Consider the following 15,047-nt stretch of genomic DNA (forward strand, 5'->3'; position numbering starts at 1 on the left):
ACTGTATTCTGTATGTGGCCCTAAAGTGGCCCACATGATAAACAAGGAGTGTGGCTGAAATGTCACATACCATATGTGAGCCACGTTTGGTAAAAAGGTGGCACAGTGCACAAAGATTTCTCTAAATTATCTAGTCTATATATCTCTTCTATAAGGAAAAGATGTGGCACAATAAGCACTGGGTAATCGGCCTGTCTGGGCTAGTGGCCCAGATTTGGGCCAGTTGTGGTTTATTTGGTTCATTTTGGTATAGATATGAGAGAGATTGAGAGATTGGTAGCTATGGTCTGGCTTGCTTGTGGCTCAGATGTGGCAAACAGTTAGAGGATCACTTGAGTGCCATCATTCTAAGCCATATTTGGACCACACCAATTTTTCTATCTGGGAAGACAGTGTGTAATGTTGCCCTGTGTCCTGCTCCGATTTTGTTCCAGAACTGCTCACACTAAATGTATGCCAAAGCCCAGAGACAGGCAACATTTGGCCTTTGAGCCCTTATAATTTTGCCCACTGGTTACACACACATAAACACCCAGGGAGGAGGGAAGGACAGAAGAGCAACAGCAATGACTCCCATGATGAACAACTCAATGTGGCCCACCTCCGATTGAAGCAGTGTTTATATTGGAAAACAGTGATGTGAAAAAAATTAGCACTGACAATTTTTCAACAGTATTTTACCATATCTGTGTGAGTTGACAAATCTTTCAGAAAATTCAGAAGTACAAGCCACTGGTTGTTTTTAAACTAGCCCTGAGTCTGACTTTGTAGTGTAGTGAAGATTTATTCAAAATAGCAGCTTCAAGTTATGTTTGACCATCCAGCAGACTTCCCAGAGTCTCAAGTTACTTCCAAAATAGTACGATCTACAGCTGAAGCCATTAGGGCCAGAACTTGAGCCCCCCTAACCAGTCCTCGAAGCTAACTGTTTTATCACCCAATGGCATGCACCAGTTGTGCTTTCAGTACCACAAATGTTGTATATTTAGAATTTCACCACAATATGTACACTATAGTAGCCTAAATACAGTATAGCTGTTGCAAATAAGTGGACAACAGCGTATATAACATTATGCTTATATTTTTTCCTTTATACATTGCACTGCATTGCACAATGCACAAACTGCTAATGCAAAATAATAATGAAGCAAACATTTAAAGTAACTTTGTCCTTCAAATTATTATCTTAAGGTCACAAAGGAGTGCATATCAACATTAAAATTAAACAGGACAAATAAGTCCAGAAAAAAGTCACATCAGTGATTATTTCAAGTTAAAAAAAATGTGTCTGCGCAAATGAACCCGTGACTGGAATGTGTCACACACTAGTGCATGTTTTCACTCATACTGTAGAACAGCAGCAGAAAAAACATTACAAACAAACCGGACAATTTCACATATATTTCACATGTATGTCTGTGCAAATCAACCTGCGTTACGTCCTTCCAGTGCTTACTTTACCGGTCGTAAGGAGCACAATGACTAAACATATCATGATGATGCTGAGTGGAATTCTTTCAATATCTGCTGGAGGAGACTTCGCTGTAGCCGGCATGTGGCCTTGTTGCTCTTTCTTCGGCTTTCTTCATACATAGACGTTGAACCTTTTTTAGGAACCTGCTGCTCCGCATCATTTAATTGAATACCACTGCCTTCCGTCATTATTGTTATTGTGGGCTCACATGTGTGCGCTTGCAGGTGATGGTGAGAGTACGTCGCACACAAAAATACGCCATCAAGACGAGGCACTAATCGCCATAATCGATAAGTAGCAAATATTATTCGCTTACAGTTTTTCTGACGATTAATTGCACACGATATGATTTTGCACAAGCCTACTACGAATTTTGTCCTGCTCCAGCCCCCAAGCAAGCACTTTAAGGCAAACAGTGGCAGGAAAAACTCCCTTTTAACAGGAGAAACCTTAAATAGGACCTGACTCATAAGGAGAACCTTCCTCCTAAAAGTTGGCGAGAGAGAGAGAAGAGGAACTAACAAGCAACATACAACATACATTACAAAGGACAAACCAGGCAGGTTATTGTTGTTATGTAAGCCGATAGCTGTGATCACTTTTGTAAATAAAATGGCCATGAGCACAGTTAATAATTTAATATTCTCAAAGATACATTGGGGCATTTGATCACCCTCACCACCAGTCATACTTCTCTTTGCTCTGCAGCAAAATGTGCTATTGACTTCTTTCTTTCTTTCTTTCTTTCTTTCTTTCTTTCGTTATTAGCACCCTGCTGCTCTTTGTAAATAAATAGAAATAAAGTGTTATGAAACGTAACTGGCATACAATAAAAAAGGTTTATAATAAAGTTATGTACATATTTCCCAAATACATTTATTCCAGGGTTTATTTTATAGCCTTTTTAAATTATTTTTATTTATTTATTTATTTTTATGTGATTTGGAGTAAAAAAATGTTATATTAATGACTAGTTCAGTTATATCATGCACCATCAACAAGGAGACCAAAACACAGTATGTAATTTTTGACAACCAAAGTGTGGACATTGCAATGCAGTGCATGCCTTCTCCCTTACATAAAAACAACTGAAAAAACACTTCCAACTGAATGCATCTACTGAGAGGAATGTTTGACAACAACAACAAAAATCTGAACAGGCTGGAGTATTTGTTAACAAACCGTGTGCCATGACTACAGATCTAAGGTGAGATGCAAAAAAACTGAAGATTTACAACTCTGTGTACACATGTAGATAGGATTATATATGAATTCTCCTAATGAGAATTATAAAGTGACAATTTTCTCCAATAAAAATAGACAGGTTAAATTTCTGCTCCCACAATTATCCTTAAATGGAAATAAAAACACCGAGGTGTGACTGTTGAGCAGGGCTGTGGCTATTTATAGAGACTTTAACTCATCACATGTAAATGATCACAGAGATTAATCTATAGGGCACACGCTGAAACAGACTTCACAAAGGGGTATTGTAAATGAGGGTCAAATTAAGATATAATTTACTAATGGCATGAATAAAAGAATGATAAAATTCATTACTAAAATTTTGTGGTTTACCTTACTATGTAAGTACGCTAGATTAAAAAAACCTGTACTGTTAGACCTGTAGAAACATAGTAAGATGTTGACAGTTCAAGTAGTTACTACAAAACAACATTATGAGAGTCCAAATGAAAAAAACGGTCCCTGTTACATATCACATTTCCTAAATGAACTATACTAGGTCTATTATTTTATGAGTGCGTCATGTTTCAGACTGGTCAGTTCAGTTAGTGAATCTTGAATTTGATCCAAGTTAGGTGTCATAATACTTAGAATGCCTGCAGCAAGATGTTATGGAACAAACGTGTGTTAATTGAGACACCAGGTCTAAATCACTTTGTTGGCCCTCACAAGGCAGATATATGATGTAATCTTTACTATCCCTTGTTTCATATTGCTAAACTTTGCTCAAACATGTACAAAGACAGCCTAAATCTACAACTTCTACAAAAGAAAACTGCATTATTTAACACAAAATACATGTTCTATTGTTCTTGCCCACTCTTATGAACTATTTCTCCTAGTCTTGTTTAAATTGTGCAATTTTTGATCGCATCTTTGTTTGTGTGAGTGTGTGTGTGTCTGTGGTTGTTCATAAGCACCCAGATAAGCATCCCTCCCCCCTCATGATGCTCCCTCTCACCTCCATCGCCGTACGTCTCCACGCCGTACCCATCCTGTAGTCCGTTACTCCATGTGCCCTCATACCTGGCAGGCGTGTTTAGACTCTGTCGGACTCCGTACCGACCCTTGAACCCATGAGTCCACTCTCCGCGGTATATCCACCGCCCCTTGGTTTCTACTCCGAGCCCGTGTCGTTTTCCCTGCGCCCAGCAACCCTGGTACACGTTCCCACTAGGCCAGGTGTAAACACCAACCACCTCGAAACCGTTAGACCACGAGCCTGAGTATTCGCCTTGGCCCTTGGGTCCGGTGCACACGCCATGGCCGTGGGCTTTGCCGTCCTCCCAACCTCCGCAGTAGGTGCCACCATCATCAAAGTCAAACCGACCACCCGTCATTCAGAAACGGAAGGTAAAGTTATTGCGCTGGGGCTTATAATAGCAGTCCAGAGTGTGCGGAAAGTTCAGAAGTGATGTAATATTGATAAAAAGGCAGATGAGGAGTGCTCGGCAGAGGTGTGAGGGAAAGGATGGCCGCTCATCGGCAGCGCGGTGTCGGCAACTCAACTCGGGACGTGGGACGATGACACAGATGACCGCCACAGATACAAGAGTTGTTTCTCAGCCGACTGTTGAGTGTTTCTCCCACTCCGATCCCTGGAGTAAAGTGTAGGCTACTAAGAGACCCATACTGCAACGTTTCCTGTAAGACTTTTCAAAATAATAGTCTAGAACGACAGTATCAGTATAAAAAAAATAACAAATAAACAATTCATATATATATATATATATATATATTTAAAATGTATTTATTCTATATATATATAGAATAAATACATTTTAAATGTTGCCTTGTTATCAAGCCATCAGGGAGATGCAAAAGAAAGTTCTGTTCAAGGCTGATTTCTAAAGTAACACTACCTGTTTTCACTGGCTGCAACTAAACATGTAGAAACAAAAAACATATCAGTAGTATTTGCAGAAACAGCACTCAGCTTGTTTTATTAACTATAACAGTGTGATAAAATGATTGCATACTTTGCTGATTAAAAGGTAATTACTAATTGTAAAATTTACAATTAAATTTAGTTAAGACATAACTGTGTTGTGTTGAAAAGTGTTATAGCATAAATGTTTATATAAAAGATACATGACACATACAATGCTTTCTATCATTCTACAGATCAGTAAGTCTAAATGCTGAACTGCTTAACACAAAAAGACGATCAGGGGCATTGTGAACTGCAGCGTTGTGCTGTTGAAAGACCTAGTCACCACCACACAGACGAGGGCCTCAGTCAATGGGGGATGTGTATAATAGGGATGAATTCTGATACAGTGGTGACTGCACCCTAACCCTAACTGCAGAACTAGATTTTATTGAGAAAGGGATTGAGACTGTTCAGACTTGAGGATGCTGCAACCCTTTCCAATCTCTATGCATTACTCAGACACTGCCCTCTTGTGGAAAATCTACTTTCCACAATTCAGCTGTTCAATACTAATACTTTTAACTTTTGTTCATTTTTACCCTGTGAAAATACATTTAATATGTAAAATGTGGCATATATTTTATGTGCCGATAACAAGGCTACAGTGCACATTTCTGATAATAATAATTTACTTATTATGATATTTGAATACATTTATTATTATCTGCAACCTATTAACAGAATTAATCAGAATTTATAGGCTGGATACAAATGAGAACAGATCAAGTCAATCAGTCAATCACCCTACATGTAGAACATAGCACACATGATATCAGACATGAATATAAGGAATATTTCCAAATTAATATCACACAGACATACTGTAGAAAGTGGATTTACACAAGCCTCAAAGCTGGTAGCAATTTTGCTGCCTCAATGCTTACAATGCATTGCATTTGCAAAATAAATTAATTTGATAGTACTTTGACAGTGAGTTGTGAATGATGTTATCACACCACCATGACTGAACACCCGTTCAACAGGTGCACTTGATGCAGGGACTGCCATAATTCTTACAGCCACCTTGAACATGTTTAAAAACTGAAGGCAGGTTCTGTCCATCACATATTTCCAAATAGATTTTCAGCTGAATTTAGGGACATCCTCTGTTTTTACGGTATGCTGAGACCAGCCCAGACTTATGTATCTCAGCCAGACTTATTTATCATTTGGTCCTGCTCAACAGGGGCTTGGCTGGTTGTGCGTGCTTCTCTGAGAATCAAGTCTGATTAAGAAGCAAAAACAGAAATCAGAAAAAAAATATTTCAGTCCAAATATTTTGTCTGCTTCACTAACATAAATGTAGGAGGTAAATATTCAGAACACTTTTCAATATAATACTCTACAGTACACCACTGTCACCCACTGCAACCTCAATAATAAATATAAAATAGAATCATCACCTTTCTGACAATGTCAACAAAAACTCAGTGCTTAGTTAGTGCATTTAAACATACTGAAAATATCTTTTAGAACCTATGTCTTCTTAGGGCTGACATAAAATTGTATTACTACGGAAAACACAACAAACCTTTTTATTATAACAAACACATCCTCCTTGATGTTTTCAGGGGCTGTCGGGGTAAAAATCGCCTTGTTTCCTTCTGATCACCTCCCGAGTTGGTTTATGAGGAAGGAGCGGATAAATTCTGGTCTCAAGATTACAATTTATTGAACAATGAGGCAGATTCTGAGTCACAGAGCTCTGGGTTGGTGAGACACAAAGAACAAGGCAAAAACAACCATGAACCACAAAGAACAACTCATCAACAACAACCAGACATGTAATATACACATTGATATATATACCCCATAAGCCTTGCCGCCTGCCAGCCCACAGGGGCATCTACTACCCCCCCTGCAGACCCTGGGCCATACAGCGAACAGACCATTAGTGTTTACTGCCTAATAAGGTAAAGTTTTAATTCCTTAAATCTCATAGGTTGTGAGTCCGATCTAGGGATGAGCATAAACTGGGCACTCAGGAGAAAAACACATTCCTTTAGAATCTGGCATTTATCAGGTCAAAGGTGCTGCTGTCCTTAGTCTGAATTTATGACCATCTATGCTATCCCCAGAGAGCAGAAAAACAAGAGGGGGAGGGAGTCAGCTACAAAACTAAGTTATATGAGAAGAATAAAATTCCACACTTCTTAATACATTCAGTATGCTTACTTTCATTTTCTATAAAAGTTCCTAACTTAAAAACTAATAAAAACACATTATTGAGTAATAAACACTTAAAAATATAATTGTATCTGTATATGTATAAAAATGAATATGGATAAACTTCTATATATGTGAACACACGCTACATGGTAACACAGTGCAAAGTAAATACTTTCACCCTTCAGGGCCCTTGTTTCCTTGTGTTTTGCTAGTTTTCCGTTTGTTGCATTATCCTTCCTGCCTTGACCTCCCTTGTTTGTGTTGTCTCCTGACCTCCCTCGTGTGTTTGTAGTATTGTCTTGTGCTTCCTGTTTTATTTTGATAGTCCTCTTGTTTCCCTCCTCTTGTGATTACCTGCTCCTTCCTGATTGTGTTCACCTGTGTCTTGTCACCCTCCTCTATTTAAGTCCTGTGCTCGGTTTTTTTTTTCTCTCCCCAGTGTTCAGCCTGCTGTCTTTCATCATGTCGTCCTCCATGTTCCTTTGTCCTCCTGTTCACCTCCTGGATTATTGTTTGGTCGGTTGGTTATTCTTTCCTTGGTTTTCACTGTGTACTTTGTTAGAACTTTTGGACTTTGTGTTGATTTTTGAACTTTGGGTTTTGAATAAAAGCTCACCCTTTGTTACCGTTATTCCTCATGTCACTTTAAAATAGACTGCCACACATAAAAAGTTTCAACTCTCTCTTGCTCTTCTACAGTCAGGTTGTTCCAAATGTCAAAATCATCAAGGTTGTCATCTTCATCTTCCTGTACAGGAAAACATGTAGATCTGATATTCTTCACATATTTGCTCAAATTCTTCTAAATTTATAATAAGATAAGATAAGATAATTCTTTATTTGTCCCCTGCAGGGGAAATTCACAGTGTTACAGCAGCACACGTAAGAAGAAAAAAAATATATAGAAAATAGATACATAGAAATGAACACTGGGTGAATGAATGCTTGATTAAATACCAGAACCAGTTACAGTAGTTCTGTTTTTCATTGAGTTACTTCCTGCTTTATTTTGTATTCACTCTCTCCCTCTTGTTTCAGGTGTCTTTACTTCCCCTTCCTCATGTGTGCTCCCTCCCCCTCCCGTTGATTACCTACTCCGCCCTAATGTGCCTCACCTGTGTCCTATTGTCTTCCCGCCCTACTTTGTATAAAGCCTGTAGCTGTGTCTCAATTCAGGGTCTGCATCCTTCGGAGGACGCAGCCTACGCGGTCTCAGGAGGCCGCGTCCTCCTGAGGATCCTCCTGAGGATCCTCAACCATTGGTAAATGGGACGGTCTGGCCTTCAAAGCACTTCCTGATTGTGGCGTGACATTTTTTTTGCCCCGGGAAAAACAAAAGCAGCGACAGCGACACAACACGGACTACACAACAAGCGGGACAACAGTGTGGATATAGAAATTTGGAATTTTTTAATATATTTATTTGTTGTTGGAGGAAGAGGAGAGGCGGCTCCAGCGGCAGCAAAACCGGTGACGGCTCATTTTCTTCAGGCTGGGAGAGCGCAGTGGGGAGGTGACGGTAAGCTGCTGTTTAACCATATTATTGATCATAATTAATATACCAGTTACTGAGCAAACGCTAGCCATATAACCAGTAGATAGACAAATATGATTAAATGTAATTTATATTTTATTCAATTGTAAGACTTGATACAGGGTCTGTTTGTAATTTTAATACTTTAAATTAAATAGCTAAATGTGTAAGAACCCTGCAAATAACCCTGAAACCACTGCTTTAATGTGTCATTAAGCATCAGGTCTGTCACTGCACCAGAGAATTACTGCTGGGTGGAGGAGAGTGGGGCTCCCTGCAGGACCAGCTGTCTGTCCTGGAGGAGGTGTACTGACCATCATCACCTTTGGAGGGTGAGGATACATATTTTATAGCTTTTCATATTTTAAGCTGCTTTGGAAGCCGCTCTGTTGAAGTTATTATTTTTATTTTTGCCCTTTTTAAAAACATCTTCAGTAACATGGCAGCCGCCGATCGTCAGCTCTGCAAACCCTGATGGACTATGTGGTGGACAGAGGAGACAGGCACCCCCCACCCCCAGATGATGTCCCACTCACAGCCAGAGGACTCAAAGGTCTTCACCGTGGCATCGTCCAGTCCAGCACCACCAGAGACTCCTGCTCAGCCAAACATTTATATATATGTTCTTTGTGAATAGTATTTTCTGCTGATATTTTATAAATAATAAACTGCACATTTTCATAATGCCCACTGGTAAATAGTTAGAAATGTTCAAACTGTGTCTTTGTAAATATTGTACATAACAGAACAATAAATGATTTACTGTTGTCACTGAGAAGTTGTTCAAAAGTTTACTTAAATTATAAATAGGTGATGAAACACATAATGTAACAAGGTGAGAAGAGTTTAAGAACACAGAGACAAGAACAATTTAATAAGTGACCATTTAAATAACACAGAACATAAAATCACTGCTGTCCACCATCCTCTCCATGAGCTGAGGTCTGTCCGCTCTTTCTCTCTCTCTCTCTCCTCTCTCTCCCTCTCTATTTAAGGCCACGAAGGATGGTAGCGATGCATCCTCCAAATTCAGGCAAAAGGAGGACGCATTTGGAGGATGCATTTTAAGGACCCTTCGACTTTTGGCAAATTGGGACAGCCTTCGTGCAGCTTTGTGACGTAAGCGGCCTTAAAATGCGCACTCCGAAGGATGCAGACCCTGAATTGAGACACAGCTTGTGTGTTTCTTCCCTCGCGTTGCTGGAGATACACAGAAAAACACATCTTAATGTTTTACACAATACTAGACCCACTTTGATTCTGTGAATCATAAAACCTAAACACTTATAAAGATCGAGATTTCATTGTGATGCACTTTTTGTTAAATTCTTTAAAATCTTTACAATCCGATAGCAACCAATTAGTTCGGCAGTTTTGCTTTAAAACGAAGAATATGAATCATCTGTGGAAGCTATAAAAGCTAAAAACATCAGCCAATCCTACGAGGCACACCTTCGTGGAGTATTGGCTGGTTGTCACTCTCTTCCTGCTCTGCACGCACCAGAGAGGTACCGTACATGCATGATGGCCGAAGTCACAGACTGGTTGGGAGGCGTGGCTTCGGGGTGAACTCCGAGAGAAAGGGGCGTGTGTTTACTTTCAAAATCTGGCTGACTCTCACTGAGTTTTCAAAATCTCCTACCCTACCTTTTAGTAATAACGGCTTATAGAGACAAACACTTAATTATATACACACACACACACTCCTGTGGAGCACTCAGGAGAAAAACTCATTCCTATAGAATCTGGCTTTTATCATGTCAAAGGCCCTGCCGTTGGTCTAAATTTATGACCATCTTGTACCATCCTAAGAAGAGGGAGAGGGAGTCAGCTACAAAACTAAGTTACATGAGAAGAATAAAATTCCACACTTCTTAATACAGTCAGTATACTTACTTTTATTTTCTATAAAACTTCCTAACATAAAAACTAATAAAAACACATTTTGAGTAATAAACACTTATAAAAACGAATACTTGATGTTAGGAACACACTTCTAGATATGTGAACACATACTGCATGATAACACAGTGCAGAATAAACCCTTCTTCCCTCTTTTGAGCTCTTTTAAGAGCTCACAACAAATCTTCCTCATCTGCTGCCAGCAGAGACATCCGATATGGAGAATAACCACCTGAATCCTGCTTTTCAATGGCTAACACAAGTAACCTGTTACCTAAACAGTGCACACAGGGAATACAACAAAAACCACATGTAGTCAAAATACCCAAGAATGCTGCAAGAGAAGTTATTAGCCCTTTAAATGCCAGTTTGATTACTTGATGTCACAGTAATTTTTTTATGAAGAAAACACAAAAAATGAGTTATTTTCCATAAAACAAAAGTTAGGTGGCTGAGGCATTATTTTTATATCTGCCATGGATAGGTCAAAGATTAGCCAAAATATTGAGTTTAATGCATTATTAGTTTTTGTGTAGCAGCAGTTTTAAAATTTACTACCCTTTGTGTCATTAGGGGACAAAAAAGTCCACTTCCAAAAAACTGCTATAAAAAATTAACAGATTAATATTTTTTCTTACTTTTTTCTGCATAAATACTTTTTGTCCCCTAATGACACAAAATGGTAGTAAATTTTAAAACCTTTATGTTCTTTGATTTAAGAAATCAAAGAACATGATCCTCACAGTGCTCCCAGCTTTCTCCAGGTGAGAAAGAGACCTTTGCAGGAGGTAGGTGACAGCATCATCCACTCCAATGCCAGGCTGATAGGCAAACTGCAGGACGTCCATTGATGAGCTCACCAGGGGGCGCAGGTGGGAAAGAACCAGCCTCTCCAGGGTCTTCATCAGATGGAATGTCAGTGCCACTGGTCTGTAGCTGTTGAGGTCCTTAGGGTGAGAGATCATTGGCACCGGCACCACACATGATGTTTTCCACAGTTGTACCTTTGCCAGCCTCAGGCTTAATTTGAACATGTGCTCAAAGATCCCACACAGCTGTTCAGCACAGGACTTCAGGAGCCTGGCACTGATGCTGTCCGGGCCTGTAGCTTTCCTCGCCTTGATCTTAGCCAGCTCTCTCTTCACCTGGTACCTTGGGATGGTCAGAGTGGTGCATGGGGGCTGTGTGGGGGTTGGGCTCTGGACAGAAGGTGCAGTGACTGTGTTACTCAGTTGAGTGGCGTGAGATGTAGGGGGAGGGGGGAGGGGTGGGGGGGCAGTCCACAGTAGGTGCAGGTAGTGATTGCTACTGGGGAGACATGACTAGGGGAGGACTGAATGGCTGAATGGCTGATCAAATCTGTTGAAGAAGAGTTTCAGGTCATTCACCCACTTCTGGTCCCCCGTCGGCTGGAGATTGTTCCCCTTGTAGCCAGATATGTTCTTTAGGCCCTTCCAGACACCACTGATGTTGTTGTCCTGCAGCTGAGCCTCCAGTTTCCTCCTGTAGATATTCTTCCCCTCTTTGATCCTCCGCCTCAGTTCCTTTTGTACAGTCCTTAGTTCCTGTTTCCTGACTTGAAGGCTCTCTTTTTCTCTTTAAGGAGAGCCTTGATGTCAGGGGTAATCCAGGGCTTGCTGTTGGAGAAGCAGCGTACCTTCCTGGTAGTTACAGAGCTCTCCATGCAGAAGTTGATGTAGTCTGTTACACACTGAGTGAGGCCATCTATTTCCTCCCCATGGTCCTCTGAAAAAACTTCCCACACAGTGGACTCGAAGCAGTCTTGCAAGGCATCCTCAGCTGCGTCGTTCCATCCTCTCACTGTGCGAGTGACTAGTGGTTGCCTGCTCACAAGGGGTTTGTACACTGGCTGAACGTGCACCAGGTTATGGTCAGATCTTCCCAGAGGGGGGAGGGGCAATGTCACATAGGCCTTCTTGATGTTGGCAAAGAATAAATCCAGTGTTTTATTGTCTCTGGTTTCATTCATTCTGACTGCTAGAGTGTTTTTGATTGACATTCTTTGCAAAGAATAAATCCTTGTCGGCCGTCAGAAGTCTCTATTTCATTTTTCACCGGAGCAGAAAAGTTTCCACAACACTGTGCAGCACCGCTGTGTCCCTGAGGGCTAACAGCTGATCCCTTATGTAAACAATGGGGCCTCCACTGCGCATGTGGTCTGCGGTTACGTGTGAGGCAAGAAGTGTAAAAAACTGAAGAAATACCAGGGCAAACTCCACAATCTTGGTATCCATCGGTTTGATGTTTCATGGACAAGACGTTAGTAAAAAAGAGCTGCTGCAACAGGCTGCATCCACCAGAAGGGGTGGGTGCCCAAAAAAGTTATGTTAACAAAACTGACTCTAGTAATAATGCAATAAAAGCTTGATGTGTTTATATTACAAATTCAAATTAAACATGTGATTATTTAACCCATTGGCTGTATATAATTGTATACAGTCATTAGCAGTGTTCAGTTTTCAATTTAAATGCTGTATTTGGACTGGTGGCTCAGCCTTTATCATGCAAATGTGCAAAGAATGAAATTCCACATTTAGTTGTTGGTCGTTTACAAGTTTTAATGTGTTTTCGAAACAAGACTGCATGATATCCTCAGAAACAAGTATTTTAATACAATAAAAGCAACTTTAACAATTTCTGTAAATTATGACGGTCTCTTAAAAAAGTGACATTTGTGGTTCGGATCAAATTTGATCCGTCAATGTTATTGGCTGTTGCTGCTATTATTGACTGGCAAATATCACCCGATATGGTGTGATGCCAGATACCGGCTGCACAAAGAGAGATCTTCATACCAAAAAAAGTGACATTTCATGGTTGTCAACCTTATGACATCTTAGATAGAGCATCTGCTGAGAACATCATCAGAATGACCCCGGGATCTAAAAGATATACTGCATAACACCACCTATCCTGCTTAAAATTGACAAATTTGCATTGACTGTAAAGTTTGATTTTGGAAAAAAACAAGCAGACTTTTTTTTACGTTTTTTTACGTTTTTACTTACAATCAGTTTTGACCGGTAACACCACAGATGTCACTTTGGTTAAAAGTTAAAAATTTAAAAAAAAAATCCACAAGCAATTAAGTTTGTAGATGTGTTCTCATATTTGTATATGATAGTAGGACATTATTAATAACATAATTTCATAAGAAACATATTTATATTTATATTTATTTCAGTAACAGTCTGAAATGAAAACGAGTGGTATATTGTTAGTAAGCGTGATGCGGGCATAAAAACATTTGAAACAGTGTTTGCATGGCTATGAATGCATAACAAGATATGAGGTGAAACATTATACTGGATGATAATCATTGGTCTTTGATTATTTTGGGGTTAAGTCATGGGTCAAATTTGACCCACTAACACCAAAGACGTCGGCAGCGTTCTAACACAATATAAGGGTTAAATTAAAAATTCGAGTTCACTACTGGTTACCCTGAAATCCGTAGCGCCATTTTAGAGTTCTCGGCTTCTTATTCTTATAGAAACAAAACATAGCTTTTTAACAGTGGGCAAAAATGGTTGGAAAGAGTCAATGTTTGATGATGATGTAAAACTTTTTACATTCACAAACGTATCCAGTGGGTATCCATCAATATAGAATATAATGTATTGTAAATATCTAGAAACATGTGACTACAAATATCCCCAGAAACAGCCAGTGGATGTTGACCCTATGTCAGACTTCAAGAGAGAAACAGGAACCAAAATTATTCGATATCACATTCCTCTGTCCACCTACCTTTGCTTAGCTGGATATCTGGACATCTTTGTGTTCAACCGACCAGGGGAAAGGGGGAACTTTGTCGGTCCGGGACCGACAAATAATGTTGTGGGTTTTGCAGTGACGGATGAAGTTGGATCTTGTGGTGGTCGTGTAACTAAATTTGAACTCCAAACCTTGCATACCGCTGCCCTCTTCTTAATAGCATCATCTGCAACAGCCAAATTAAATCGTTCTGGGTCTAGCTGCCGCCATGATTGCTGCTCCTATGTGATGTTTAAAAACATGATCTAACATAATTTAACTTTTAAAAAAATGCAAAAAAGCACTCACTGGAGTTCCCCAGCTCTAATACACAACAGTTAAACAACCAGCCCTGGTTTGTCCTCTGTAATGTGATATGTATGCTGTATTAAATGGTTGCCATAACCAGAGCTGTAACTCAGCTCAAGACCCTGGTTATCAAAAGTTGAACACTTCCACCAGCTACTTTAAAAACATCCAGAATGTGTGATCTGTAGAGCAATTCCAATACTGTTTATTTATTAACTAACAACTTATGCTATCTAGCCTGTTTCTCTCTGTCAGGCAGGTTTCAAGACTACAGTAACATTTTACTTCTATTGTCAAGGGATTACAGGACAAGATTTGGTCTTCTTTTGAATTACCCCTAGGGATTAACAAAGTATCTATTTATCTATCAGTCCTAAACTATTATAGATGAGAATAAGAGTTCTCTGTTATATTGAGCCCTATGTTGTCTTTTTATGTAATCTTCCACAGGTCACGACTGAGCTAATCTCATCTCTGTTTCATTGGCTTAATTTCATTTCATCACAGTCAGTCTGACTGCAGCCCTTCTGCTTTCCACCCACACACTCATTTTCCTGACTCTGTCCTACTTACGCACAGCACTAGTGTCATTACATTCATTCCGACTTGTGCTTATGAACATTCATTTGTGTCAACTAAGCTACTCAGCAGGGAGATAGATTGATATAATTTGTAAAGTTAATAAAAGGCTCACCATATGTTAC

General features: G+C 39.7%; 1 protein-coding gene across 2 annotated transcripts in view; it reads right to left on the reverse strand.

The window, feature by feature from the left end:
• The window catches only part of LOC114449653 (junctophilin-1-like), a 29,599-nt gene extending 25,259 nt beyond the window's left edge, over positions 1-4,340 (reverse strand). For both annotated transcript variants that reach the window (XM_028427468.1, XM_028427469.1), the window contains exon 1: positions 3,681-4,340. In XM_028427468.1, the coding sequence (XP_028283269.1) occupies positions 3,681-4,059 (379 nt within the window). In that variant the 5' untranslated portion in view covers positions 4,060-4,340. The remainder of the gene's footprint in view (positions 1-3,680) is intronic.
• Positions 4,341-15,047: the final 10,707 nt, after the last annotated feature.

This window comes from Parambassis ranga, chromosome 17, assembly GCF_900634625.1.
Source record: "Parambassis ranga chromosome 17, fParRan2.1, whole genome shotgun sequence".
Taxonomy (NCBI): Eukaryota; Metazoa; Chordata; class Actinopteri; family Ambassidae; genus Parambassis; species Parambassis ranga.